A 26,878-nucleotide genomic window follows, 5' to 3' on the forward strand; every position below is an offset into this window, starting at 1 on the left:
TAACTGGCCAATCCTAACTTAGAGGAGGAACCCCAGCCCTGGAGAGGAGACTGGATTTTCTGGTTTCCATAGTCTCTTCTCTGCTTGAAGCTCTTTTTCTCTGGGTGTTTGCTGTGTGTGCACTTGTTTCTACGGTCCCAATAAGTCAAAAGGAAAAGCCTCAATCGCGGATGCTGTCTGTCTGCTCCTGTTTTTGGAGTTCGAGATCTTCCCTACCTTCTGGTTCTTTAACCGGCAGAGGAGCTGAACCTGATCAAGAGCCCTAGTTGGTAGATAACACCACCACTTCCTGCCCAAGGCTGGTTCCCCCAGGCCCTAGCCAGCGCGTGTCCTGCTCCTTCAGAGCTCAGCAGAGGAAAACCTCTGCCTGACTGGCACACCTCGCCTGGTCTCCACATTTGGGTCCTGTAGTTACAGTGTGCTGTTTGTCTAAGTCTTATTTTTCTCAGAATGGACCAACCTTGGGATCAACCATGGATGGGCAACAACTCAGTCTTTGATGTCCCGTGTCCCCTGCCCTTAGTGTTCCTGAGGTCTCAGGTGGCTGTCTTTACTGCTGGCCTCTGGAAGCACTGTGCCTGGTGTCTTGCCTGGCTGCTGCTCTTGCCCCCATGGTGGGTTGTTCCAGTAGATGCTCTGATCCTTCCTGGGTCTCTGCTGTCTTGGTCACCTTCAGTGACCATGCATCTGGAAGATGAGCTTTTCTTCCAAAGTGATTCATGGTTCTATTTTCAACTTGATCACAGTAACCATTACGTACATCCACAACCTGAAGGGACCTGAGGATGCTGCTGCCTAAGTCTGAGGGTGTCGGACACAGGAACTGCTTGCTGCTGCTGGTGGTGGCCGTGGCTGCTGAGCTGAGAGCTCTCCAGGGGATATTGTAGGGCAGGGCCCAGTTTTTGGAACTGATACAAATTTGTTTGGCTCAGGCATGTGGATTCTTGTATCGCTTTTCACATTCCCCTGAACTCTAAGGACTCCAGAAACACTTGGGAGCTATACCTACACTAGGCTTCCCTGGTGAAATGAACAAAAAACTAAAAACTTACCTTCAAAGTAAAACCAGGCTGGGTGGTGGTAGCACACACCTTTAATTTCAGCACCCAGGAGGCAAAGGCAGGCAGGTCTCTGAATTTGAAGACTGCCTGGTCTACAGAGAGAGTGTTCCAGGACAGCCAGGGTTATACAGAGAAAAGTCAACACCTCTCACAGACGCACGCGTGCGCACACACACACACAAGACCTGGTTACATTTGAGAAACACTTAGGATATATTCATGCTAAATTTTTAAGATAGAAATGTAACTGGGAATCCTGGTTTTTCCCTCAGCTTTCTGCATGGGGTAGCCCTGGGGAGAAAGAATGTGCCAGGTGGGAGTGGGTCTGTCTTAGGTCTGGCGTCCTGGTTATGAGGACAAAATTCATTCTGCTCGGTGCCTTTTTTTGCTCCTTAAGGCCTTCGCTCAGAGGCCCCTCCCTGCATCGTGAGTGTGTGTGAGTGTGTGTGTGTGTTCGTCATAACTCTAGTCTTTCCCATACTGCCGCACTGGCGGTCAGGAAATGCACTGTGAAGCAGTCAGCTTGGAGACTTGAAGGAATGAGGTAGGGATGATCCAGCAAAGGACTCTCCCAACAGGAGCCTCCCTGGAAGGCACTTTAAGACCAACACTTAAACAAGATTCCATCTTGCCCAAATCGGTCGCTCCTTTTCCTCCCAGGAGCCCAAATACATCCAGCAAACAATGAGAAATGGCTCAGCGCCAATGTTTAGTTTATAAGCATGTATTTATTGCCTGCACCACCAAGGAAGCTGCTGCTTACCTTAAAAAGCCCATTAACTTCTGCCAGACGAAAAGTTACCGTAAGGTAATTCCGTTTTTGGTTCTCAACCGTACACTAGACAGCATACCCACCCTCTAAGAAGGCGCCCCCACCCCAATTCTGGCTTCTACCAGTGGGCAGCTCCCAGCATGCTGAGGTGTTCCAGGGACTGCCTTCATGGGCAAGGGATGTGGCTCAGTCATGCTTTGCCTCACAAGGTAAAATACCCCATTTCTCTCCTCCTCTCCGTGAGTCTGGCCAGGCATCCAACAGGAAAGAACCTTTTGTTCCCAGCTTGTAGGAAGTCTGAGCTGGGCTCTTATCTATTCGTAGCATTTCCTGGATAGCAGGCCAGGATCTGCTAAGCTCCCAGCCTTGGTCTTGGCAACAGTCTTAAGTACAGACCTCGACATACACCAGGTCTAGGACTTAAATGAGAAGTTGGAAGGACACAATCTACCCTTAGATTGGTGTCCCTCCTCTGTCTCTCCGTGTGTGTGTGTGTGTGTGTGTGTGTGTGTGTGTGTATCCTGGAGTGGAAAAAATGGGAGGCAAACTGTATCAACAACAGTGTCTATGTGGTCAATGTGGCTGGTGTGCAGATGCGGGAAGGGTAGGGTTATTCCCAGCTTTCCAGTAAAGTGTAAAGTGCCATCTCCGCCCACGAGGGCTGGAAGAGGTGACCCCTGGGTTCCCGGAGCTGAGCTTGGGCCCAGGCCAGGCCTGACACCTAGCGGCCTCCTGGGTTTGGGCATGGGGAGTAGAGAGCGAGAAGCTAGAGACCAGGAACCCGGGCGCCGAACCCGCGCCGCTAACCTTCCCCGCACGCCGGTCCCGAGCCAGTCCCGAGCCAGTCCGGAAGCTGCTGGAGCTCGGGTCCGAAGTGCGGGTCGGTGTAGCCGAGGTGCCCGACCAGTGCGGGCGCCTGGCGGGACTTCCGGCGCAGGTGACCGTCGCCTCCTCGCGCGCGCTACCGCCTCCCCGCCGCCGCCCCGTCTCCATGGCGACGCCGTCGCGCCGAGGCTCGTGGAACCTGCCGAGCGTCCGGGGCGCGGCGCGGCGCGGTGCGGCGCGTGGACGCGCGCAGGCCTGGCGGCGGCGGGACGAGGTAGGCGACCGGGAGGTGGGGAGCCGAGTTCCGCGCGGAGGGGCGGAGGGGACTGCGGCCAGGTGAGGCAGGGCTTCGAGCCGCCCTCCCGCGCGCTCCTGCCCGCACGGACCGGGCGCTGCCCGGCCTGTCCCCTGACGCGGGGGTTCCTGCTGCTGGCACCCGGCAAGGCAGCCGGGGGAGCGCGGGCCGCGTCTGCCCGAGTTAGAATGGGGACTGCTGGTGACTTGAATTCAAGTCCAGGGGCCTGCGTCTGTACTGTAGAACAAAGTGGGTGGGTGTGGACCAATCTGCATTCGCCAAAACTGAGCCCCTACTGTCCCCGCGGCCGGTCCCAGCGCTCTGGTGCGGGCCTGGTGGATCCTCTTTCTCTTCTTCCGCACCCCACCGTCCTCGGGCAGGATAACTAGTTCCTATCCTTGCAGAAAGCCTGGCTTCGTGCTTTGGCCTTGGAAGTGACACAGGTGCTGCCGCCTTTGACTCCTGGAGTGGTAGCCAGGCCACCTCCCCTTTTCCGGTCACTTCTCTTCTTACCCTTACCACCTTTCCTCAGGCGCTGCAGCATCACAAGTCACAGACACTTTTGGTTGCCCTTCTTCTTTTTGTCTTGGCAATTTTCTTTAAGAAAAGCCCCATCTCCGCCACCTGAGTTCTGTCTGGTTCTTAACAAAACAAAAAGCAAAGTGTTCTCACCTCCCTTAGATACCTGGATTGCTCCTCAGCCCTGGGATCTGGGAGGAAAATACTGGACTGCTCCAACCCCACCCCCTTGTAGGAGGAGCTCCTGGAACCAGAAGTAGAATTGCACACAGATGCCATGCCCTGCCATTGTCCCTGGGTAGGCAGAGCCCAGGTTTCTTGAACTCACAGAGGGTAGGCAGAGCCCAGGTTTCTTGAACTCACAGACATCTGAATGCTGGGATTAAAGGCCATGCCAGGCCTTGAACTCCATTTTCTAATCGCCTCACAACTAATTAGAGTACAAGTGGGAATATGAAATTTCAGACATTAAAATTACCACCTATGTCACGTGTGGTGACAAGAGGCTGTGTTCCTAGAATGTGGGAGCCTGATGCAGGGAGACTGAACGTTTAAAGCCAGCAGACCTAGAGAGGGAGGTCTTGTTTTAATGCCCCCTCCCCCCCAACAAGAACTAAAGGCAGCCTGTTTGACAGTCTTCCTCACTCTAGACGTTTGTACTCTATAGGGGGAATGAATGGGTTGGTGGTGGGGCAGGAGGGATCTGGGCATCTTCATGTGTCTGTTGACGTCACTATGACGTTTAGGAGATATTATTTTTGTTCAACTACTGTTTGCTTAGGTCCTAGCCAGGTGGCAGGCACTGTGCTTAAGCACATGTGCATATTTTTTTCCATTTAACTTGTCCGAAGTCCAATGAGGTAGGTCTTAAGGTCCCTCCCCCGCAGTTGAGGAGGCCAGCTCGGAGAATGGACAAGGCCTCTGTGATGGCACACAGTAGGAAACAGTGAAACACACTTTGGATTACATCTTTGTGGCCCGGGCTGCCCTGGAACCCTCAGGTGCCTTAGGTGGTTGGCATTCATGGGGGCCCTTCCTCCATAAAAGTCAATAATGATATTTTCAAATTTCTCTGGTGTAAAGCCAACATACAGACTGGGTTAAAAACATAAACCATTTCAACCCTTAACGTTCAGCTCCTCCCTTCTGAAACGAAGCAGGCTCTTTTATTTTTAACTCTTGGCAAGTTCTGGTGCAGAGGCACACCTGATGCTGACCCTCCTTCCTTCCCCTCGCATCCTGGGTGCCCCGTGCTACCGCTCAGTGTCTTAGGATCTTATCCATCAAGGAAAGCTCTAGACCCTGCCCCCACCACAGTCTTTCCTAACTCAGTTAAAGCCTGCTGCTGATGGGGAGGACTGTGGCCATGCCAGGTTTGCTGCTTCCCTGTGCTCCGCTCTGCCTCCTGGGCTGTTCAGCATGTACATCTGGTACCAGTAATGAGGTTAGGCCTGGTTGCCTTTTAATAAAACACAGTGGGCTTGGAGAAGGAGCGTGATGCTCTGCACAGGTCGAGCCCCGAGGGTAGCCATGTCCCCGTGTGATTACATTAAGTGGGAGCCAGTCTGCAGGTGGCCTGTGGAGATTGGGGGTGTATCTATTTGAACTGTCACAGCCCAGAGATCTGTCACCCCACCCTGAACTTTCAGAAAGAAAGGAGAGTAGCCATGTAAGGGGCCACATGAGCACCAGTTCCTTGCAAAGCTCTGAACTATAGTGCGATGTGTCAAGAGGATGAGGCAGGGGGATATATAGTTAGAAGCCAGCCTGGGTTACACTGTGAGATCATGTTTTGAGAGAAAGGAGAGGGAGGGAAAAGGAGAGAGAACACAGATCTTTGGGAGCAGAGGAAACCCAGGGTCAGGAGTGACCATTTCCAGCCTGAGGAGCGATGAGCTACTGTTGTGCTCTGGAAACACAGAGGAGAGAAGAGCTTACAGAGAGAGCATAGCCAGGGGCTGCGATGCAAACACATGCTTACACGGGAGCAATACACAAGTCCTCTAAAGCTCGCAGATACAGGCTTGTTATAGGCTGAGCAGCTCTGTCCAGAGCCTTGGGGGCATCCATGCCACCCTCCTGCCTCTTGCTTCACCTTGTAGCCTTACCATCAAAGGATGTATTTCCTTTGGTAACGCCAGTCTGGCTCACTCTGTCCCCAGGCTGGTGTCCTCGTTCCCAAGACGGCTTGTCTGGGTGTCCTACCTGAGAGTAGATGGGAAATTAAGATGCTGCCTCTCCCTCCCTCCCCTGGAACACTTTTCTCCCAGAGAGCTGCAGGCAGCCCCTGTGCCTGGCACTAGGGCAGTACTGGGGATGAGTAGGGGCCAGGGAGATTCTCCTATTTATCTGGGGCCACTAAAGCTTTGACTGGCTTAAGTGTTTGGAATGTGTGACAGTGCCACCTTAGTTACTGGGCATTAGGAAGTTCAGAGTCACACTGCTAGCAGGAGACCCAGAGGAGAGAGCCGAAAGGGTGGTGCCCATCTCCTGGTCTGGTGGGGAGGGCCATGCAGGGATAGCTTGGGTTTTTATTGTCCACTCCCCACACCCCACCTTTGGCAGAGCTGGAGACTGAATTTAGGCCTTGAGTATGCCTGGCAAGTGCTCTGCCCTCTATGGCCCTTGTTGTAACATCTGCTACTATTAATACTTGTCTGAAAGCCCCTGCCGGCAGGGCCCACATCTTTCTTGTGGAGTGGCTAGCATTTAACATTGCCCGCTATAAGGAGCAGCAACCAGAGTAGCAGCTATTTGCTGATGGTAACTTTGGGCATGTCCTTTAGTTACTGTCTTTGAGCCCTAACTTTAGTTATTGTCTCTGAGCCCTAATTTTCCCATCAGTCCCATCAGGGTAACACGCTTGTTATGCCTACAGTATTGTTGAGGGTTAAACAGAGAGGGTACAAAGTGCTTGGTTCAGGGTTTGGGGTTCACTGGCTGTCGGGTCCCCGCCCTGCTGGTGCATACAAGCCCTGTCTCACTCTGGGGTGGGTGCAGGGAGCACTTAGGCATTTGCTTCACAGGGAATTCCAGAAGGAATTCTCAGTGGGATGTAAAGCCACCCTCTCACTCACTCCCTTGTGAAGAGACTTTCTCTAGGGTTTCTGCCCATTTCGAGAGAAGACTGACTGGGACAGAAAAAGCAGGCCGTGGCTGGTCAAGTGCCTGACCCCTGCATCCCAGACCTGCCCTTTGTATTCCAGGAGGTCTGAAGAAGCTGCTCCTGCTCTCCTTCCTGATGGGGAGCTAATCAGATTCTGTTGTGCTTCGGGCTCTAAAGAGATGAATCCAATAAGGGAGGAGTGACCTGGAGAGGAGGAGGAGGAGGCAGGACAGAAGACTACAGGGGCACAGCATTCTCTCTCTGTTGGATACCCGAGAGTCTCAGAGAAGGGTGAAGTGACCTTCTTGCCTTTAAGGAGCAGGGCAGGAGACATTTCCCTCAAGAGCATCGTGGGACTAACCTAGAGCAGAACCCAAGAGGGTAAGGAAGTTTTGGGGGAGCCTTGAGGACAGAGGAGGGGCTGGAGCTGCACTTGAAGACAAAGGAGTGAGCAAGGTGCCATTGCCCTGGGGTGAATCTGGGAGGCAGTATAGGCTGCAGGGAGCAGAGGAGGAGGCTGGGCAACACTAGGAGGACCGCACTAACAGCAGGTGTGTTGCTACTGCAGGGGCGGTGAAGCCCCCACGTGGACCTGGTGGGAACATAGTGGGGCTGCAGAAAGATAAGTTAGGATGGTATGGCAGCTGGGGTGATATGACTTACAAAGCTAGGCGTGTCCTGGTGTTTCAGGTAGATTGACTAGGGAGAGGCTAGCAAGGTCTGGTATGGCCGCAGAGATGGCCGAGAGGAAAGGGATAACAGAGACCAGGGAGCCCCTGTGGCGCCGTGTAACCTTCAGTGGACTCCCTGGGCAGGAGCAGGGCAGTCCATGGTTATCTGGGATGTTGTGAGGGAGAGGACACTGATCTTGGATGAGGCTGAAATGTCAGTGGGGTGGGAATCAGAGGGAGGACAAAACTGGCATGGGATTTTGCAGTCACATTGGGAACAGACAAGCATAGCAGCAAGAATTCCAGAAACAGGAGTTTACTCTTGGCCAGGGTTTTAGAAAGAATTCCCACACGACAGGGATAATATGAAAGAAAATGTCAAGAATTTGAGAAAGGGGCTAGCCTGGGTTCATACCAGCCTCCGAGTAGTGCGTATTCTGTGAATGTCGAGAACCAGTCTCCTGAATATTCAGTGTAGGACTGCAGAGCCTGCTGGCAGGAGGTCGGGGCTCAGCTAGAGATCTATAGTGCAGTAGTGTGGAGTTACTGAACCGCTAAGGCAGAAGTGTGTTGATGTACGTGCTAGGCCTGCGCATGAGGATGGGTTAGCAGATGCATGGGGCTGTTTCTACAAAAAAAAAAAAAAAAAAAGTATGTGGCTGTCTGACAGAACCCGCGAGGATGTGGAGGGCTTGCTTTTGTCTGTTTTCAGAGAGTATATTATTAACTGCCTTGGTATTCTTTTCAAATGGAGGTGTTGCTGTCAGAGAATTGGGAGGTGGAGCTGGAGCTGATCAACTGGAGGAGCTGGGGACCCAGGCCCAAGCACGGCTGGGCCAGCACGGGCTCTAGCTAGGGTGGGGAAGTGGCTGCCACAGCTCCTGTTGGCTGCTGCGTGCATCTTCTGGTGCTCACTGCTGCTGGGAGAAGCAGTTGGCTGCGGAGACCAGTCCTGCCTGCCTGTCTAGGGAAGGGACAGTAAGCTGGAGCTCTGATGTCTCTGTGCTGGTGGCATTGGTGGTAGCTTTTGTGTTGAGTCCCAGCCATTGCCAGCACTGAGGCAAAGGGAACAGAGGCCAGAGCCAGCCTGTTCCCCTTCCACCCTCTTTACTTATGGGAACACTGGGGCAATAGGAGAACCTGCAGAAGGGTTGGCCTGAGGTTGGATGTCAAGGGTCTCCTGATGCAGGTGGTGCCTCCTTAAATAGCTGCGTGCCTGCTGTGTCTTCCTGCACAGATCGCCAGCAGTTGAGTAAGGTAGATGGGGACACATGGGTTCAGAATGTGAGGCCACAGTGCTGGGACCTTCGGTTCTGGAAACCTCACCTGAGGGAGGAGAGTACCCCCTCCCACACTTGGTTTGGGAAGGAACTGGAAAGGAGAGGTGGGGGGCGGGGGTGATGGGGGCTAGTGAGCTAGCCTGTGGTCTGGTACAGTGGGGGCAGAAAACAGCTATGTAGAACAAGGGGACCCTCTCTGGTGCGCCCATGTTGACTCGGGGTGAAAGAGCAAAGCTTCTACTTCTCACCCGGGAAGGACTTTCCCAACGACCTGGACAAAGGGGATTTGTTTGTATCTTCAACACATCTGTCAGCCCTGCCCCAGAAAACGCAGGACCTCTGAAAATAGGAACTGTAACCCCGGGGTGGAGGCCATGCTGTCATTAGAACTCAGGATGTTTTCAAACTTGTGCCTTCCCTTGTACACAGAACCCAGGTCAAGTTTGTCTGTGTGGGAAGGCCTGGCCTCCTGCTGATGTGTTCCTGGGATGTTGGGACTCTGCCCAAGGATGTGGTCATGGGTCTTAATGGTGGGAGAGTGAACAGAGGTGTGCACGGCTTAGGCCCTGGGGTGGAAGAGGTGGCAGTCCCGGGGGCAGGTCGTGGGTGGTTCCCTTTAGTGCTCTCTCTCTCTCTCTCTCTTGCAGCTGGGGTCTCAGAATGGAGCACGGTCCTGCATCCGTCCCTGCTGCACTGCCGTACTATGTGGCCTTCTCCCAGCTGCTGGGCCTCACTGTAGTGGCTGTGACTGGTGCGTGGCTGGGTCTGTACCGAGGTGGCATTGCCTGGGAAAGCTCCCTGCAGTTTAATGTGCACCCGCTCTGCATGGTCATAGGCATGATCTTCCTGCAAGGAGATGGTGAGTCCCGCGGGGCTAGCTCCCTCAGCCACTCTCTGTCCCTCAGTTTGTAGCTGTCTTTCAGAGAGGCCATGTACAGGGATCCTGTCACACCAGACACTCCTTCCACTTAGACAAATTAATGATTCTAGACAAGACAGATGAAGAGTCTAGGGAGAGTCCAGGGGGAGTGTGGTTGGAGGGTGATACCTGCTTTCCATCGGTTGCACTGGTACCTGCCTCTGGTTTCAGCAGATGGCATCTCAGGGGCTACAGCTGCCTTCTAGATAGAGCAGGGTCAGACTGGGCTATGAGTTATCTTCAGGGGCAGCTGGAAGTTGGGAAAAGAAGTAGACATACATACATGTGCGTATTGTTTCCTGTGGACCTGGCTGAGCTAGAGGGTCTGTCTGTCCCTGGGGTAAGAGCCAGCAGGTGCTTGGTCTAATAAGCACATCGCCTGTGGGGGCTAGATGGTGGGGAGCGGGGGCTACCGACAGCCACCTCTCAGCAGCAGGTCCTAGAAGGCATCCAGGGGCAGTGGGAATTAGGTAGGATCACATGAAGCCTTGAGAGTAGAGCATTTGGCTGTCAAGAGCAGTGTGTGCCTGTCCAGGAAGGTTCCAGAACTATACTCTGTTAATGGGTACACTGAGTCTGGCCATCACCTCAGTGTGACAGCATGATGAGTCCTAAACACTGAATCACTGGCTTATATCTCAGGCCAAGCAGTTACTCAGGGTGCTCTGCAGAGCCCTGCCTTTGCTGCCCCGATGGTGGCAGAGGTGTGGCGTAGCCTCTTCTCCTGGCCCCTGGGTGTGCATGGGGTAGAAGGACTCAGGGGAACCCTGACCAGGATGGGTGCAAAGTCCTTATGGAATCCTGATTTCTCCTTCAGTTTCTATGTGTGGCAAACCTCGACCGACAAGCTCTTAGCATAGTCTGCTGTCCAGCACAGGCCTACACCTTTACATCTTTCTCTCACTTTCCATAAGCTCTGCTGGTGTACCGTGTCTTCAGAAGAGAAGCCAAACGCACGACCAAGATCTTGCATGGGCTGCTGCACGTCTTCGCCTTCATCATCGCCCTTGTGGGTGAGTTCCTGAGCATAGCGTTTCCTTCTCTACCTGCTGCTTCAGGCTTCAGCAGCTGCTGCTGGACACACACTGTCCCTGCTCCAAGCTGCTTGGCTTTGCCCCTACTCTTCTTCTCACAGGCATCACAGGCAGGGACACTGGGTGCTGGCCATCATCTGGCTGGACCAAAGCCCAGAAGTTCTGGCTAGTGTTTCCCCCCAGGTCTCCCCTCCCTTCTCTTCTCCATGACTAGCCCTGTCCTCACATGGCCCCTGCCTCTGCTCCAGGGTTGGTGGCTGTGTTCGACTACCACAAGAAGAAGGGCTATGCAGACCTGTACAGCTTGCACAGCTGGTGTGGGATCTTAGTCTTTGTTCTGTACTTTGTGCAGGTGAGTCTAGTGCCGTGCCGGCAAGGGCTGGGAGAGGTAAAGGGAGGGCAAATGGGGTTCAGGTGTGCTATGTAGGGCTCATTCTCCAGGGGGCATGTCCAGCAGGGAAAAGAGCAGATGGATTTAGTTGGGTGGTTTTCGGAGGTTGACCTGGGTAGAATCTAGATTCTAGAGGCCAGGGTACCCCAGACTCCTTTATTCCACCCATTGACTATGCACTGTTGAGCTTTGGTGGCCTCCTATTAGGTCCCAGCCAGCTCATGGCTCAGCAGAGCCCTCTCTCCCTTTAGTGGCTCGTGGGTTTCAGCTTCTTCCTGTTCCCTGGAGCTTCATTCTCTCTACGGAGCCGCTACCGCCCTCAGCACATTTTCTTTGGTGCCACCATCTTCCTCTTCTCTGTGGGCACAGCCCTACTGGGCCTGAAGGAGGCCCTGCTGTTTAAATTGGGGTAAGTGTCCTGGAGAGGCAGGGCTCCAGGGCCTTCTGCCTTACTAGAAGCCTCTCTCTGAGCTGGCTTCTCATTGGGAGGGTGGAAGGTTGGGCATCGGGAAACCCGAGGCATCTTTAAGGCCTGGACTACGATTGTCTTAACTGGAACCCTTGGTGGCTTTTCCCTTCACCCTACCCTACAGGACCAAGTACAGCACGTTTGAACCCGAGGGGGTGCTGGCCAATGTGCTAGGCTTGCTGCTGGTCTGTTTTGGGGTGGTTGTGCTCTACATCTTGGCTCAGGCTGACTGGAAGCGGCCTTCTCAGGCTGAAGAGCAAGCCCTCTCCATGGACTTCAAGACACTCACGGAGGGAGACAGCCCCAGTCCCCAGTGATCGCCCTCCTTTGTCCTCTTGGCTCTGTGGGTTTCCAGATATCTTTTTGCTCTTCTCTGCAGACACTGAGTCTTTTAGGTCCAGGAGTGTGAGTGTGGGGCTGTGTTGTTAGTTTAGTGGGGTTCCAGGCTTTGGAGTTGTTCTCAGTCTCCCTTCCTCCCCTTCCTCTCTGAAGCTTTTGATACATCTGTGAGCCCTGAGTAGGCTGTCTGCCTGTACCCGCTGTTGTCCGTTCACATGCAGAAAGCTTGGTTAGGGGATCTGGGGTCAAGCCTGGCCCTGATCCCTATTGGAGCTAGACAATAGCTCCGCCCTCCATGCAGCGGATGGCTGCTGGGGCTGGGCCTGAGGGACTGGCATGGAGAAGTCAGACCGCTGCTTTGTGTATTCAACCCAGGAGTTCCAGCAGCTTGGGAAGCACGTGTCCTTGGCAGTAGAGCAAGTGATATTATGTGTAAAGTATGCTGGTGTTCAGAGGAAGGCTCCCCAGAAAGGTTGACTCTGGCTCCCGAAGGAGCCTTGGCGTGTGGGTTGGCCACAGTCTTAGGCCTTTCTGTTCTTTTAAAATCCCTGATCATTAAATAGGCTTTTCATGGGGAAGGGGATTAGTGATCAAAACTCAGGTAAATACCTGCCCTGGTGGAGGAGGGCAGGCTGCTTGCTCACAGTGAGGGCCTCCTGGCCTCCAGCTGCCCTGGCAGAGTCCCTCCCTTCAGCAGGGGATAAGCTGTAGCTTCCTTCTGCGGGCCAGCCTGGGCAGACTCTGAGAGTGGGAGGCCACACCTCTGGAGTTTTTGGAAGAAGGCTGCTGTTTGCCTTGTTCTCCAGGGGGGCTGCTGGGGTACCCTGGCTTGGGGTGCTCTGTCTTGGTTGAAGCAGCCCTGAGGGATCATGGTCCTCCCAGCCCTGGGTCCATCATCGCTGGACAGTAGGACTGAAGTTGAAGAGAGGAACGGGATTGATCTCCTGCACTTAGCTTCAACCCCCTACTGCCTGTTGCGTTGTTAGCTGAGTCACTGTTTGGCTTGAGTCTAGAGATATTGGGATTAGAGCACTGATCTTGTATTCTCTGGTTTGGCACATGCTCTCTCCTTGTTTTCCTTCTCTCGGGTTTTGAGCCTAACAGTTTGTGACACACATGGTTAACTTAGTGAGGAAATGAATGGTTTCTGAACCTGGCAGTTCTTTTAGGTCACTAGGCTGGCTTTCTCTGTCAGATTTCTAATAACTGCGTGGGTCCTGCTTCTGGTGAGATCTCTTCCCCCAGCTGTGGTGTAGCTCTCTCCCTGATGCTCTCTGACCTTCCCTCCTGTCTCTCCACTTGCTAGGATGGTGAGGTTTGCCTCCAGTTTCAACTGTATATGCTGTAAGGCTAGGAATCTTAGGAGTTCTGTCATCGGTTGGCATACTTGTACAGTCAAATGTTTACATATGGGAGACTCGTCCTTAGAAAAACTAACAAGTACCATTGTGAGTCTCCCTTGCCAGACTACACAGAGAATTAGAATTTAGGTCTGCAATGAGAGTCTGTAAACTAGTCTTTTTGCCAAAGTGTATGATACATGACTAAGGACCAAAGAAAGCCCCCAAGTGGATGTCTGTGGTTTCTTCTGTTTCTTCTGTCTCCTGTGACGTGCAGTGTGTTGTTGGTGCAACAGACGAATCAATAAATGTCTACAGCTGACCGCTTGCCTTCTGTTTTCATTTGCTGAGACAAGAAAAGGAACCAAAGCTTTAAGCTGTCATACATGAAATTCTACTAGAGATGAGAGACGTAGTCCTCAGGTGGGATACAGCAGATAGTGACTGGCAGCGTCTCAGCCCTGGGCTGACCTGTCTGAACCCGGGCAGCTGGACATGCCCAGTACAGTGTCTATTTGACCCTTTCACCATGTGTTTCTGATCCTTACAGAGAGGAGCGAAGCTTTTAAGACAGCTGCGATTAGTGTTAGGTTGCTTTCTATGACTCAGGCAGGCTCTGTGCATATGGAGGATTTAGATGGGTCTCACTGTGCCTACCTATGCATGGTGAGCCTTCTCATTTAAAGCAAGGCGTGGTAGTACATGCCTGTAACCACAGTACATGGCAGGTAGGCAGATGGATCTTGAGGCCAGCCTGGACTACAAGGGCAGACACCATCTTAAATTAACAGGAGGACTCAAAGTGGGAGATCACTTGTGTAGTGTGGGCAAGGCCCTGGGTTCTCTTCTAGTACTACCACCACCACCTCCACCACCACAACAAAACAAGCACAAATACCCTCAATGATACTAACAAAACAAAAAATACCCCAAGGAGATCTAACTGTCTCTCTTTTCCTCCCAAAACATGGTTTCTCTGTGTATCCCTGGGTGTCCTGGAACTCACTCTATAGACCAGGCTGTCCTTGAACTCAAAGCTCTGACTACCTCTGCCTCCCAAGTGCTGGGATTAAAGGCACATGACACTATGCCTGGTCCCAGAGCTCACTATTTAAAAGGTGCTCACAGCAAATCCACTCATAAGGTGTTCTCAGACAATTGTTAAGTTTTATCCTCTTGCTGTTTTTTAGTGTGTAGGAGCCAGAATCAAGCTGGTTTTTCCCTGTAAGTTCAGTGGTTCTCGACCTTTCTAATACTGTGACCCGTTAATAAAGTTTCTCATGCTGTGGTGACCCCCAACCATAAAACTATTTTTGTTGCTACTTCATAACTAATTTTGTTACTATTGTGAATCATAATGTAAATATCTATGTCTTCTGATGGTGTTAGGTGACCCTGTGAAGGGGTCATTCAACCCAAAGAGGTTGCAACCCACAGGAACCAAGGCTTAAACCAAGGCTTCCTTGTGGACCTTCACTTACTTAAAGTAAGCACAGGGTTTAGCACATGCACAAGGTGTCAGTGTTAGATGCAGGCTGCCCAGTGTATGCGCTAGGTCCCATCTGATTTCTCGTTTCGGGGTTATTCCTAAATCCTGTGTTCTCATTGTGAATTTCCAAATGATTCCAGACACAGGAGGTCAAGGTTACACTACCTCTGTCTTCTGTGCTGATTTAAATGACAGCAAGCTCACTCTAGCTGCCTTTGGAATCTTGAGAGGTTGAACTTGAACCATGTGTGGCAGGGTCTGCAGTTTGACTTGGTGCCTATGCTTCTCTCAGTGTCCTTCAGCTTGTTTTCTCCTTGATCCCCCTTTTGAGAAAAGCAGCAGCAGGGCAGATCACTTCTGAGCTCTGCCTTGGCCTCTGTGACCACATGAAAATCCAACTCTCAGAATCTGCTTTGGCACACGCACTGTGGAGAAAGCAAAGCCACACGAAATCAGGAATTTCCCTGATTCTGGCTTTTAAAACCACTTATGGTAAACCCTTGCCAACTCTAACAGTGACCAATCTGGAAAGATGTCCATTGGAATAACAGTGGCATGAGTGTACCAATCACTTTCTGACTGGATTTAAGGCCTGCTCCACAGATAGTCATGCCTGGTATGACTGGCTCAAGAACTTGTGGTTGGCTGGGCATTGGCCCTAAAGGAGAATAATTTTTTTGTTTGTTAAATGGACATAGTATGAAATTGCTTTCTAAATACTTAGGCAGCTCACAGGATAAGCTTCATTTTGCAGTGGATGGCAGTTATATAAAGAGTGATCAAAATGCAGAGAATAATATCCTGCCATCTCCTTGAGGCTCGGGGATCATGATGGGATCATGAAGTATGTGTGTGTGTGTGTGTGTGTGTGTGTGTGTGTGTGTATAGAAAGATCCTACATGCCAAGGGCTGCTGCACAACTCACAGCAACTGTGGTTGCCAGCACATGACCTGCACAAGCTCAAGCCTGCCAAACATCCAAGCATGCAGTGAGGGAGGGGCTGATGAGGTAAGGTCCAACCCCCTAGTGGAGGCACTATTAGCAACTGATGGCTTCTGTGGGAAGGCCAGTCAGTTTTCTTCAGTGATGTGGCCCTCGCTAGGTTGCTCTTTCACTCAGCACATTCTTGCAACACTAACTGGACACAATGGGTTTAAAAACAAACTGGGAAGGAGATCTGGGATGAGTCAAGGTCTGGGGAGCCCTTCTCATATATGTATGGAATTCCCAGTAAGTAAAAACCATTATTAACGAGCCATTCATGAAGCAGCAGCTCAGCAGATGACTCTGCGGCTTTAGTTAATTGTTGGGCAGATCTGTGAGAGAGCCACACTGCCTCCAGAGGGCTGGGAAAGGCATGAAGAAGCAAGTTTGGAGGCTGTGGAAGTAACTTTTTTTTTTTTTTTTTTTAAACTTCCTCCCATACTTGGCCCATGTTTGATGGAGCAGCCTATGATGTTTCAAGCCATGTCCTTTCAATACTTTTAAGCAAATAATGGTTCACACAGGGAGGCCTCGCTTCAGAAGACCACTGGTGCTGTGATGAAAGACATCTTTGCTGCTGTGTGTCAAATCCCTAGCTCAGCGTGTGGGTATAACCCAGCCCAGGGAAATGACTGAGACTTCTTTTGGTCCTTTTACATGAGCCTACCAGGCCTGATTTTGTCTTACTCCTGGGAACACAGTGACTCAGTCATGAGGGGCTCCAAGTTCCCCCAACCTGCCTTTTAAGCTATCCTGCTCCACTCGCTGCCTCTGGCTTCTGCCTGATTTTCCCCAGCCCAGTGGAGGAGTATGTACAGTTCTTTCATAGATCAGCACCGGAGAGCATCTATCCAAATGGTCACCAAAAGGCAGCTAGTAAGGGAAGAAGTTATGAGGGACTTCTGGGAACCTATGAGGACATCGGCTACTCGCTGATTCATGGAGTGGATGCCTATCTAGAAATACTCTTTTAAGGATTACTTTTTCTAAACGCTACCTGTTCTATTCTTTTGATGCCCCAAAGCTGGAGTTTTGTGAACCACTTTCTTTTCTTTCTTTTTTTTGAGTTGTTAATGAAGCAAACAGTTATCAGACCTAGATGTGAGTTCTCTTAGAATCTTTTCTTATTTATGAAGGTGATTTTGGTATACAGGCTAGCTGGCTGTGCCTATCCTGGAGTTTTCCTGCTTTCTCAGATTTTAGTTGTTTGGGAATTGGGTTTAGATGCCCAGTAGGATCAATGGTGTCATTGTTAGTCATGGTGGAAGGTCAGTCTGGAGAAGTCACACCTCTCAAGCAGCACACGGCATGGCCCTTGGAGTGAAGGTGGCAGCAGACTGATTCTTGAGAACTGGGCAGCCTGATGGCTGACAGGCTGGGTGGGTGGGGCTGCTGACATAATCTGGTGTCCTTGCTTGTCTCTCAAGTAGACAGGTTTCAGTGATGCAGGCAAGGCTCGCCCCACTTAAAAGGTCCTGAGAGTTTTAGGATGCAGTAAGCAGTAAGCTTTCTGGTCACATTGCAGCTCTTGAACTCTATAGCTAGACCTGGAGACATCCAGATGGATTCCTGAAGAAAATAAAGTACTGGGAGCTGAGTGAGGGTCTTGAGTTTGACTGACAAGCTAGTCTCTGGAGCTACAGCACAGGTTGCATCCCATCCTTGGACTTAGCATCTCTAAACCCAACAGTTAGGCTGGCAGCATACTGCACGCTTGGATTTTGGCAAGGTGGTAATGTTGGGGTGAGTTTCAGCTACCAAAATTGAAGCAACTGGCAATAGTATGTGCCTGTGTCCTCAACTACTTGGGAGGCCGAGGCAAAAGGATCACTTGAGTCTAGAAGTTTATGGCCAGCCTCAGAAAACACAGCAAGACCATGTATTAATCAGTCACAAACTCCAAACAAACAAAACATGATGGGGATGCAGCACTCCTGTGTAGCTGCTGCTGAGAAAAAGGCTCCCTTTAACTCCACACATAGCCAGGCTTCACTGAGGTCCCAGAACCATCCTGAGCCAAAAGCTCCCTCAAGTGCATGTGATCAGTGTCCACCTCAGAGGAGACACACAACAACTCGGAAGAGACACAGGGAGGCATGCTTCCGTGCAGCAGAGCAAACAAGTCATCAGGAATCTGGCCGCAGCCTTGACTTTGGTGTTCTCCCTTGGGGGAGGGGGCATCCTCAGCACTGCCCTTTCAGTTAGGGGTGAGCATGGAAGTCAGCTCCCTGGATAGAGCAAGGAAGGAGAAAAGCAGCAGACACCAGGTTTCTCCAAGTGTTGACCATTTATAAATACGTACATTTGCTTTCATACATACAGTTCATTGTACAGATGACGCTCTGTATACATGGGGCAGGAAAATGCATTCATTTGAACTTTTCACATCTATCTCACACAGCTCACATGTACAGACAATAAAACTGTTCAAGCAAGTACAGTAGAGAAAATGTCTTCCTTATTCACGGGGCTGGAGGCCTCCGCTGGGTGTGGGTCATCCCCACTGCACGAGTTCACGACCGTGTGGTGTTTGATATATCAGGATAGAGAACAAACATGCATTGGATAATATACTGTACAGAGAAAGTCCTTTACATCTGAGTTATAGAAAACCTAAAGGAAAACTAAGTGCATTAAAGCTTTTTCCAGCAAGTGTCTTGAAAGGACAGCAAAGAGGAATAATCAAAATCATATTAGTACAAATCACTCTTTAATTGTAGACTGTACATGTCTGTACTAATTAAAATCATCTTGGGTTTGGAGGAGACAGAACAGAGAGACAGATGCTGTGCTAGATGGAAGGGAGGCCATGCCTGAGAATGGCACCTGCCCTGGGCCCCACAGGGAACCGGCCCAACTCAGCAGGAATCAGTCAAATGTCAGGAACAAAACAAACAAAGCAAAGCAAAGCAAAGCAAAGCAAAGCAAAGCAAAGCAAAGCAAAGCAAAGCAAAGCAAAGCAAAAAAGCAAAGCAGGACAGGAAGTAGAACTTACAGGATTTCCAAAATAACTTTGAATGAAGTGGATATCTAGAGCCAACATCTCTAATCCCCCCTCCCCCAGTGAATGGGTACACAGTAAGGCAGGTACATTCAAGTACGGAATTTTCCAGAATTAACTCTCTGTCTGGTCCTGGGGATTGAAGGGAGTGAGTTGAGTCCTAGCCAGATTTTCTGGTTAGTGGTTAGCAAAGGAAAAAATCCAGCCATCAAGTGCTACAGAAACAAAGCAGCTAGGCCACGTCCTTCCCACGGAGTAGGTCTATCTGAAACCAGGAGATGGTGCTGGCTGGCATCTGTGTGCAGCCAGCTGTAGCCTGACTGGTCAGCTTAGTGTAGGGATCACGATAGTCAGCAGGAAGAAATGAGATGACAGGGTGAGGAAACATGAGAGTAACACTTGATTTTTGGTGTCCAATTATACGTTCATTTGGTACTGACTTTCAAAGCTCTGACTGTGGCCATCACGTGGCCACAAGCATCTCAGGGTGGCTCAGCTGCTGTGAGGCATTGGACACCGAAATGAAGGTTACCAACACTTCAGCCCTTGAGTGGTCTGTATTACAAAAAGAGTTGATGAAGACCCAGTGAATATTCAAGTAGCTCTGCACAGTGGCTCCACCAGCCCCGTTGTGCTTGTGTCCAGGCCCCTAGCCAGCTGCCTTTTCTTGGGAGCAGCCAGAGCTGAGTTCAAGGCATTGCATGGTGAAGGTTTCCATGACGCGTCTTTGTAGGTAGCTCTTACCCTAAGCCCTTTGTTCATTGTTAGTCATGGTAGATGGTCAGTCTGGAATTCCCAGAGGAAAAGGAGAAGTCACACCTCTCAACAAGCACGAGGCAGGGCAGTATGGCCCTCAGAATAAAGGCGGTAGAAGACCCCTTCTTGAGAACTGGGCAGCCTGAGGGCAGACAGGTAGGGTGGGTGGGGCTGCTGAGCGTTCAGAGGCTCAACAAGAGATGGGCACAGAGGCAGCATATCCTGCCACCTGGGGAGCCTGTTCCATTGTGTGGCAAAGATTCAGTGAGCAACTGGTTTTGTCCAAGGCATTTCTGCAGTAGAAAAATAACCATCTTTAATCAACCACCCAACTGTGATTCTTCTGGAGTTATAAAGGCCGGAGGCTGAGTGAACTGAGAGGAACGGTTTCTAACGGGGAGAAAGGGAGCACAATGTAACCTCGCAAACGTGGTGTCCAGAGTCTGCCTCGCTACAGGGGCATGGCTGCAGGAAGCCCCCTCAGGCTTGTGTTCACTTCTTCCTGAACCTCTAGTCTGTGGGCCCCCGCCAGCTGCACTGGCAGCAGCTCCACGAAGCCATTCTTTGTAACCAGGTAAGTATGATGCAGAGTCACAGTGACACCTAGTGGTAGAGTACGGTGAAGCACAAGTGACATCCACATATCCCACTGCATATGACTAAACTCTAAGGAAAAATACTTATGGATATTAAATTAGATACTGGTTTAAAATTTTTCTATTGGGTATATCTCTGAAATATAAAAATACCAATATTTAGAGGGAATCATAAACTACTATACAATATAAGGGAGGAGAACACCTTTCTCTAAGCTGTTCTGTTTATAATAATTTAGGAAAAGTGATAATCCAGGCTTAACTAAAATCAGCAAACTTGGATATCTGGGCAACAACCTGGGATACTGTACACAATTCTAATGAGTGGAATTTTCCTGAGCCATCAAGTTTAAGTTAAACACATCTAGAAAGGGGCACCTGGGAGAGGAACGAGAGGGGTTGTGCTCTATTAACTTGGGACTAATAGTGCACGACTGCAACCTGGACAGACACAACAGCAGATACAAAATGATCTCCATTTGTCCATGCCGAATTCTCATGTTACAGAGGTTTTCCCTTTACTTTGTAAATAAACAATAATTTTAATTGTTACTTGTGTGCCTTACTGATCCAGTAAATAAATGAACCATGTCTCAGGAGTCCCTAAGAAAATTGCTGGAAAAGCACTTTAAAATCACTGCAAATGTTTTCTTGTGTTTAAAAATCCTTACTCTTTGAGGCTTATATACAACGTTATTTCTTGTGCTATAAATGCTGTGGCCCACTGCTTGATTTCTTTCCTTGTATTGTTTTTCTTGAAAAACACACTAGAGACAAGAGTGACTCTAATTTCTAATGAAGACATTACTCACACTTAAATATCCAGTATTTATCAGAGTTACAAATTCAAACAGTAAAGTGCACCCATTTATAGACATGATGTGATGGAAACCCACTAGTGCAAGAATTGGGGGCAAAGGAACATGTTTGGGTGAGAAACCTACAAGCTGAAGTTTGTCACCTGTCTCTACTTAAGGGTGATGTGAATTGAGTGATAAGAATTTGCCAGTTTCATTTAAGATTTGTCTTCCATCCTGAAGCCATATGTGTCTGGCAAATGTTCATTGTTGGGAAGGGAGGGGCACATTTAAAATACAGTACTAAGATCAACCATGGCAGTGAAGTAGCAAAGCAGGGCAGGCAGTCTGCATCCAGGGAAGATGCTTGTCTCCTGCCTCAGGAAGCTCCCATCGGTGGTCTTTAGTCAAAACCCGCTCGCTCCAGTAGTGGCATGCACTCTCTCTCACAATGGACAGGAAATAATTGTGGTTTGACACTGCTATTTCAGGTGGGGGTAGAGACGCTAACTCTCTTACTTTTCCTGGGAAAATGAAGGACCCTGGGTAATAGTGGCAGCTGTGGTGTATTTTTAGGACTGCATGGCATTCTAACCCACCTGGGCAGATAAGGTGGTAAGGGCGGCTTTCCAAACAGGCGGGAACACTTTACTAATGAACTGTAGGAGCTCCCTCAGAGGTGGTTCAGGTAAGATACAATGTGATGCAGAGACCAGCAGAGCTGTGTCCAGGCCACAAGGGGACTCGAGAGGCTGCGGTTCCCAGCTATAGGCTGACCCCACAGCTATAAGCTTCTTCCAGATGGGAGAGATGAAGATAAAGACAGGTGGATGGTCAGGTAGGGAGAAATAACCAGTGCCTATCCTAGTCTAGGAGGATGGGGCAGTTCTATATCAGAGTAAAAGCAGTTCTGCTTACAGAGATGAATTCTGATCTGTTTTAGGCTTGGGGGGCCTGGGGTCCATCTACTGGCAGAGTCTAAATCAGTGATGAAAGGTTTCTGATTTCAGTGTCATGCTCTGCATGACTTCAGATCCTATCAGAGAACTGCATTCCAAACAGATCACAGCTGGATTTGGTTCAAGAAACTGTCCTTCCTGCAGCCCTTCACTAGTGAGAAATGCTCCCTAAGAACATGGTAGCAACAAGCAACATGGTTACTTTGCTGTGCCTGTGGCTTGGTTTTGAGAACTGAGTGCTCCCAGAGATGGTACTGTGCTACAGCTTTGGTTCCTGTGTCCTTGATGCCTACCTCACAGTTGTCTCAGCTTTTCAAAAATCAGGTTAGCAAACAGCCACAAGACGAATGGAAACGGAGGGAGGAAAAGGCCTACTACCAATCTCATGCCCCTACCCAGTGCTCAGAGCAATCTGTAACACTTTTGGCTGTTTCTGATTTTCAAAGATTACCATTTAATACTCCTAGATAAAAGAGACAATTCCTTTAACAGAGAATAATGAAACCAGAGGTCTTAAAATGCAATTAGTTAACAGCCAGCATGGAATGTAGTGGCCTGGGTGGAAACCCTGGGATGGGTCTTACAGTCCCAAGAGAACCCAAGCAGGTTCTGGAAGAAACTCTTTACCCTACCATCTTGGTTTGAGACAATGAACGTCAGCTGAACGCAGTCTGGCTCCAGGTGAAAGTGCATCGAGTAGGGACAGCAGCCAGACCTCAGAGGTTGTTCGGGGCTTTTTGTGATCTAAAATGCAGACTTGACACAGCTTTCTCTTGGTGAGAAGCAAGAACAATCTTTCCCCCTTTCTCCTCCTTTCTCCATACTTATTCCCTTCTCTAGCCGTGGAAAATCAGCAGCCTTTAGTGGCTGTTAGTTAAAGCCTAGAGAATACCTCTTGGTGAGTACTTTAAAAATACCAACAGTTCTCCTGGAATTTCCTTGGCTAATCAGGGCTGGATGTTTATTAAAAGTTCCCCAAACACTTCTTGGAAAACCAACATAGTAACATTTCAGATAATTATAGTGGGCTTTTCTTCCAATCAATTTAGCGTCTTTCTTTCTCTCTCTCTCTTCCTTTCTTTCTTTCTCTTTCCTTCCTTCCTTCTTTCTTCCTTTCTCTCTTACTCTTTCTCTCTCACTCTCCCTAGACCCCTTTGTCCCAGAGGAGGACCAGCAATAAAGTAAATGAAGATTCTAGAGCTGCCACCTGCAGGGAGCTGGAGTCTGGGGAGAAGACCATGGCACAGCGATGCATTGGGGCTGGCCATGTGAACACTGAGGAAGGATGCAAGGACAGAAAGGCATCACACGTGTCCTAACGCTTCTAGAAGAAAACAAACAAGAACATCTTACTTTTTTAAAAAGGAAAAAGACATTCACACAACAAGAACATCAGTGAAAGCGATTGTCTCCTGGAAAAAGCCGACCAGTATGTCTGATCTCCCTGGTTAAAGCTCACGGCACGAAATCTCCTCGTTGGTGTTGGAAGAGAGGGAGAGAGCATGTGGCTGGGGCACGGACCCGAGAAACTGAAGTCCTGGCTCACCAGAGGCCAGCTTCCCAGTCAGCTGCATGCAAAGGATTTCAACATGTGGGCTGTCACCTCTGAACACCACACAGAAACTACATGAGAAATTAAGCCAGAGAACTACCTCAGATGTGGAAACCAAGCCTGAAAATGTGCAGTGAAAACATATGGGTCTCACTCCAACAAATGTCTCTTAAACATTAGACTCCACAAATGGTCTCTTTGGTTTGATAGGCGATGTCTGCCCTTGTCGAGAGTCCCGAGACAATTGCCTGTACAGGTTGTCCTGGTATGCCTGAGCCACTGGTAGGGTCCGAGCCACCTTCACATCAGGATAAGAGGAGGCCTGGCTGACTCTTTCCAAGAGGTCTCCACGAGACCCATTAGCCAGCATCCCATGGGGGCTGTAGTAATCGTCCTCCAGCAAATGGCCATTCTGTGCATTGTTGGTTTTGTTATAAAAGGCAATGTTGCTGATGGATGATGGTGGACTGAAGGATTCAGGCTGAGGCAGGTTGCCTGGAGACGTGGGACTGAGAACCGTATCCACTGATGAGACTGCCCAGGTCCGATTCTGCTGGTGAAGGTGGGGGTACTGTTGAGTCCGGGCTGTTTTATCTATGATCCCCATGAATGGTGTGGTCCTGGATCGGGTAGGCTCACTAGGGTAACCTCCCTGAGTGGGAGATACTGGTGATAGCTCATCACATGACCTATCATATGCCGGTTTTAGTGGGATCTCCATTTGCTGAATTGAAGAAGAAGGCCGGAAGGTGGGAGTCAGGTTGGAGGTGGATGAGATGCTATTGCTGGATGGAGAAAAGCGCAGGCCCACACTCTGCGAGTGCAGCAGCGGCCTGGGAGTTGGTGGGTGGGGCTTGATTTCATTAGGGTTGACACTGATAGGTCTTCTGATTAAATGTGACACATCGGGGGAACCCAGCTGGCTGGAGGAACGCTCCAGATCTAGTTTTGAGTGACAGACTGGATAATATGACGCTGATTGGCTACGCCCAATCTGTGGTGTCTGGCTGTACCTCATACCACCTCGATAGGCAGAGGAGGGTCGCTGTGGCAGGTCTTCTTTGGTCAATCCTCCATGCTGACAGATGGCACCAGCACTCAGACTGGCTTGGACATGCTGTACAGGTCTCCCATCTCCTACAATCCCCCCTATTGATCCCTGATAAACCAATCGGCTCTGACTTACTCCCATGTCTCCTTGTGAAGATTGGTATTTACTGGCCATTGAATGGGCTACTTGACCATAGGCTCCAGTTGGGATTACAGTGCTTGAATGAACTGCTGAGCTAGGCTGGTTACTTCTTACAATCTGGGCCTTGGCAGGCTGTAGCCTGAGACCTTGCTGGGGAACTGCCACTGGAAGCTGAGGCATCTGGTAGGGCCGCTGGGTCATCTTGGATAGTGGAGATTTTGGTCTGCCAGGAAGCTGACTCACATTTGTTTCTTGCTGATAGCGTACAGGTGAGCCAGACTGGGATCTATAGACACTCATACTCTCAGCTGGAGGACTGGCCCTATACTGAGGGCCTCTACGGAGAGGGGAAGGGGGAGGGCTAGGGTATTCCTTGCTTTGCCCTCCCACAGGAGGTGGGCTGAACCGGTAAGATGCACCCTGATGAGCTGGGGAAGTATGTGGTGGGCTAGGCCTGTAATGAGAGTTCTGGTGAGTTGGAGAAAGAGCAGGCGAAGTGGACTGATAACCTTGTCTAGTGGGGGAACCTACAGAACTATTGGACCGGAAGTCAAAAACCTGATGAGAGCCAAGAGGTGAGCTAGAGATGTAGGCCGAGTCCCGATGGGCTGGAGAGGAGGGTGGGCTCTGGATTACTGGGAGCCCCTGACTGGGGCGAGCCTCTGTCTGGAGGCCAATAGAAACATTTTCAACATCTTGTTCCAAGTATTCCTCCTCAAATATGTCCTGTACAGAGTATATATCTTCATGCTGGGGCTCAGGCTCTGTTTCTTCCTCTGGCAACTCCTGCGGAGGCTGCTGGGGTGCGGGTGGTGGTTGCTGTTGCTGCTGCTGCTGCATCTGTCTGCACTCTTCCTCCACTCGCATCAGAAGCCTCTGGATCTCACGGTTGTTTGGACATAGCTTGATGGCCTCTTTCAGGTCCTCTAGGGCTGCTGCAAACTGTCTGCTTGACAAAATGCAAACACAAGAATGGGAGTTATTCAGGTTATTCAGAATGAACAGGAATCACCAGCAGCAGAGAACATGGCCACCAATTCAGAGAACTGCATCAGGTAGCATTTGGGGGACTCAAGAGGGTCTAGTTCAGTTTGACTTATAAGGAAGGAAACAGAGGCTGTTATTCTCGAAGAGTTTTGAATGAGTTCCTAGACATTTTGGCTTTTATCTTCCTTCTGGCCTCTCTGGGATTAATAGAGAATGTCTTCATCAGGTCAGTCCAGACAGGCCCTTCGGGAAGATCTTAGTGCCCAAGTACAGCCTAGGCAGTAAGAGGGTTGGTTGGGGTTGTCATTTACAGTGTCACTGTCAAATACCTTAGGAACAAAGCAGTAACTGTAGTGTTTAAAAATATTTCTGATCCAGTGTAAATTTTTTTTTTTTTTTTGTGTGTGGAAGGGGTTTGAGAGAGGGTCTCTCTATGTAGCCCTGGCAATCCTGGAACTTGCTATGTAGACCAGGCTGGTCTTGAACTAGAGAGATCCTCCTGCCTCTGCCCTGAGTGCTGGGATTAAAGTGCATGAATTATCATGGCCAGATGATCTTGTGAAATAAAAAAAAAAAAAACTCTCAATATTTTGGTCTAAACTTCAGGCCTCTTACATCCTAGGTGTGGTGCCTGTCTTCAGTCCCTTTTGCCCATCACTTAACAGTACTGTGTATCTTTCTGCTAGGTCACAGCCCACATGAGTCAGTTTGCTGATCAGGTGACCAAGAGTGGAGCTGAGCTTACTCCAACAAGACCCTTATTTACAAATGAGGAAACGAACCATGGAGATATTCCTATCCTCCCGACTAAAACTACCTGGGGAGTGGACAACTCACCTAGTGGCAAAGGAACAGTCCCACACGGAGAGGATGTGACAGCCAGCTTTCTATAAAAATGCTATGACTTTAGCTAGATCACTGCTTTCAGTGTCACTAGCTTTGTTTTGATTTTTGCAGACAAATCCCCCCTGGGTTATAGCATCAAACCCCAAACAGTTCCTTCCCAGGCATGGGAGAAGGCTGGGTGATGGGCAGAGGCATCAAGGACAATGGCAGTTCTCAGATCCCTCTGGAGGCTCTGTTACTCAGTGGCCAAAACAGCAGACGGGCACAAGGAATGGTGCCATCTCAGTCCTGGCAGCAGGACCTCGTGTGTGTGTGTGTGTGTCTCTGTCTGTCTCTGTGTGTGTGTGTGTCTGTGTGTGTGTGTCTGTCTTTGTGTGTGTCTCTGTCTGTGTGTGTGTGTGTGTGTGTCTGTCTTTGTGTGTGTCTCTGTCTGTCTGTCTCTGTGTGTGTCTCTGTCTGTCTGTCTCTGTGTGTGTGTGTGTCTGTCTTTGTGTGTGTCTCTGTCTGTCTGTCTCTCTGTGTGTGTGTCTGTCTGTCTTTGTGTGTGTCTCTGTGTGTGTGTGTGTCTGTCTGTCTGTCTCTGTGTGTGTGTGTGTCTGTCTTTGTGTGTGTCTCTGTGTGTGTGTGTCTGTCTGTCTGTCTCTGTGTGTGTCTGTGTGTTTAGGTGAAGAGGGCAATGCCTTCAGACTTAGGAGAC

At 50.0% G+C, this 26,878-nt stretch overlaps 2 protein-coding genes across 11 annotated transcripts in view; one reads left to right on the forward strand and one right to left on the reverse strand.

The window, feature by feature from the left end:
* The first annotated feature begins 2,797 nt into the window (after window positions 1-2,797).
* On the forward strand, window positions 2,798-13,343 carry Cyb561 (cytochrome b561). Of its 2 annotated transcripts, XM_029483005.2 has the most exons (7): window positions 2,864-2,932; window positions 6,679-6,959; window positions 9,177-9,388; window positions 10,363-10,461; window positions 10,731-10,834; window positions 11,125-11,282; window positions 11,467-13,343. In XM_029483005.2, exons 3-7 carry the CDS (start codon window positions 9,190-9,192, stop codon window positions 11,657-11,659), a joined length of 753 nt encoding a protein of 250 aa, XP_029338865.1. In that variant the 5' UTR covers window positions 2,864-2,932; window positions 6,679-6,959; window positions 9,177-9,189; the 3' UTR covers window positions 11,660-13,343. The 2 variants fall into 2 exon arrangements, with proteins under 2 accessions (XP_021032682.1, XP_029338865.1); XM_021177023.3 differs by lacking the exon at window positions 6,679-6,959 and having other exon boundaries at window positions 2,798-2,932.
* Window positions 13,344-17,763: 4,420 nt separating this feature from the next.
* The window catches only part of Tanc2 (tetratricopeptide repeat, ankyrin repeat and coiled-coil containing 2), a 335,376-nt gene continuing 326,261 nt past the window's right edge, over window positions 17,764-26,878 (reverse strand). For all 9 annotated transcript variants that reach the window (XM_029484221.2, XM_029484218.2, XM_029484223.2 and 6 more), the window contains one exon: window positions 17,764-25,294. In XM_029484221.2, the coding sequence (XP_029340081.1) occupies window positions 23,326-25,294 (1,969 nt within the window). In that variant the 3' untranslated portion in view covers window positions 17,764-23,325. The remainder of the gene's footprint in view (window positions 25,295-26,878) is intronic.

The sequence above is a fragment of the Mus caroli genome, unplaced genomic scaffold (assembly GCF_978045245.1).
Source record: "Mus caroli unplaced genomic scaffold, Mus_caroli_1 scaffold_13, whole genome shotgun sequence".
In the NCBI taxonomy this organism is placed as follows: Eukaryota; Metazoa; Chordata; class Mammalia; order Rodentia; family Muridae; genus Mus; species Mus caroli.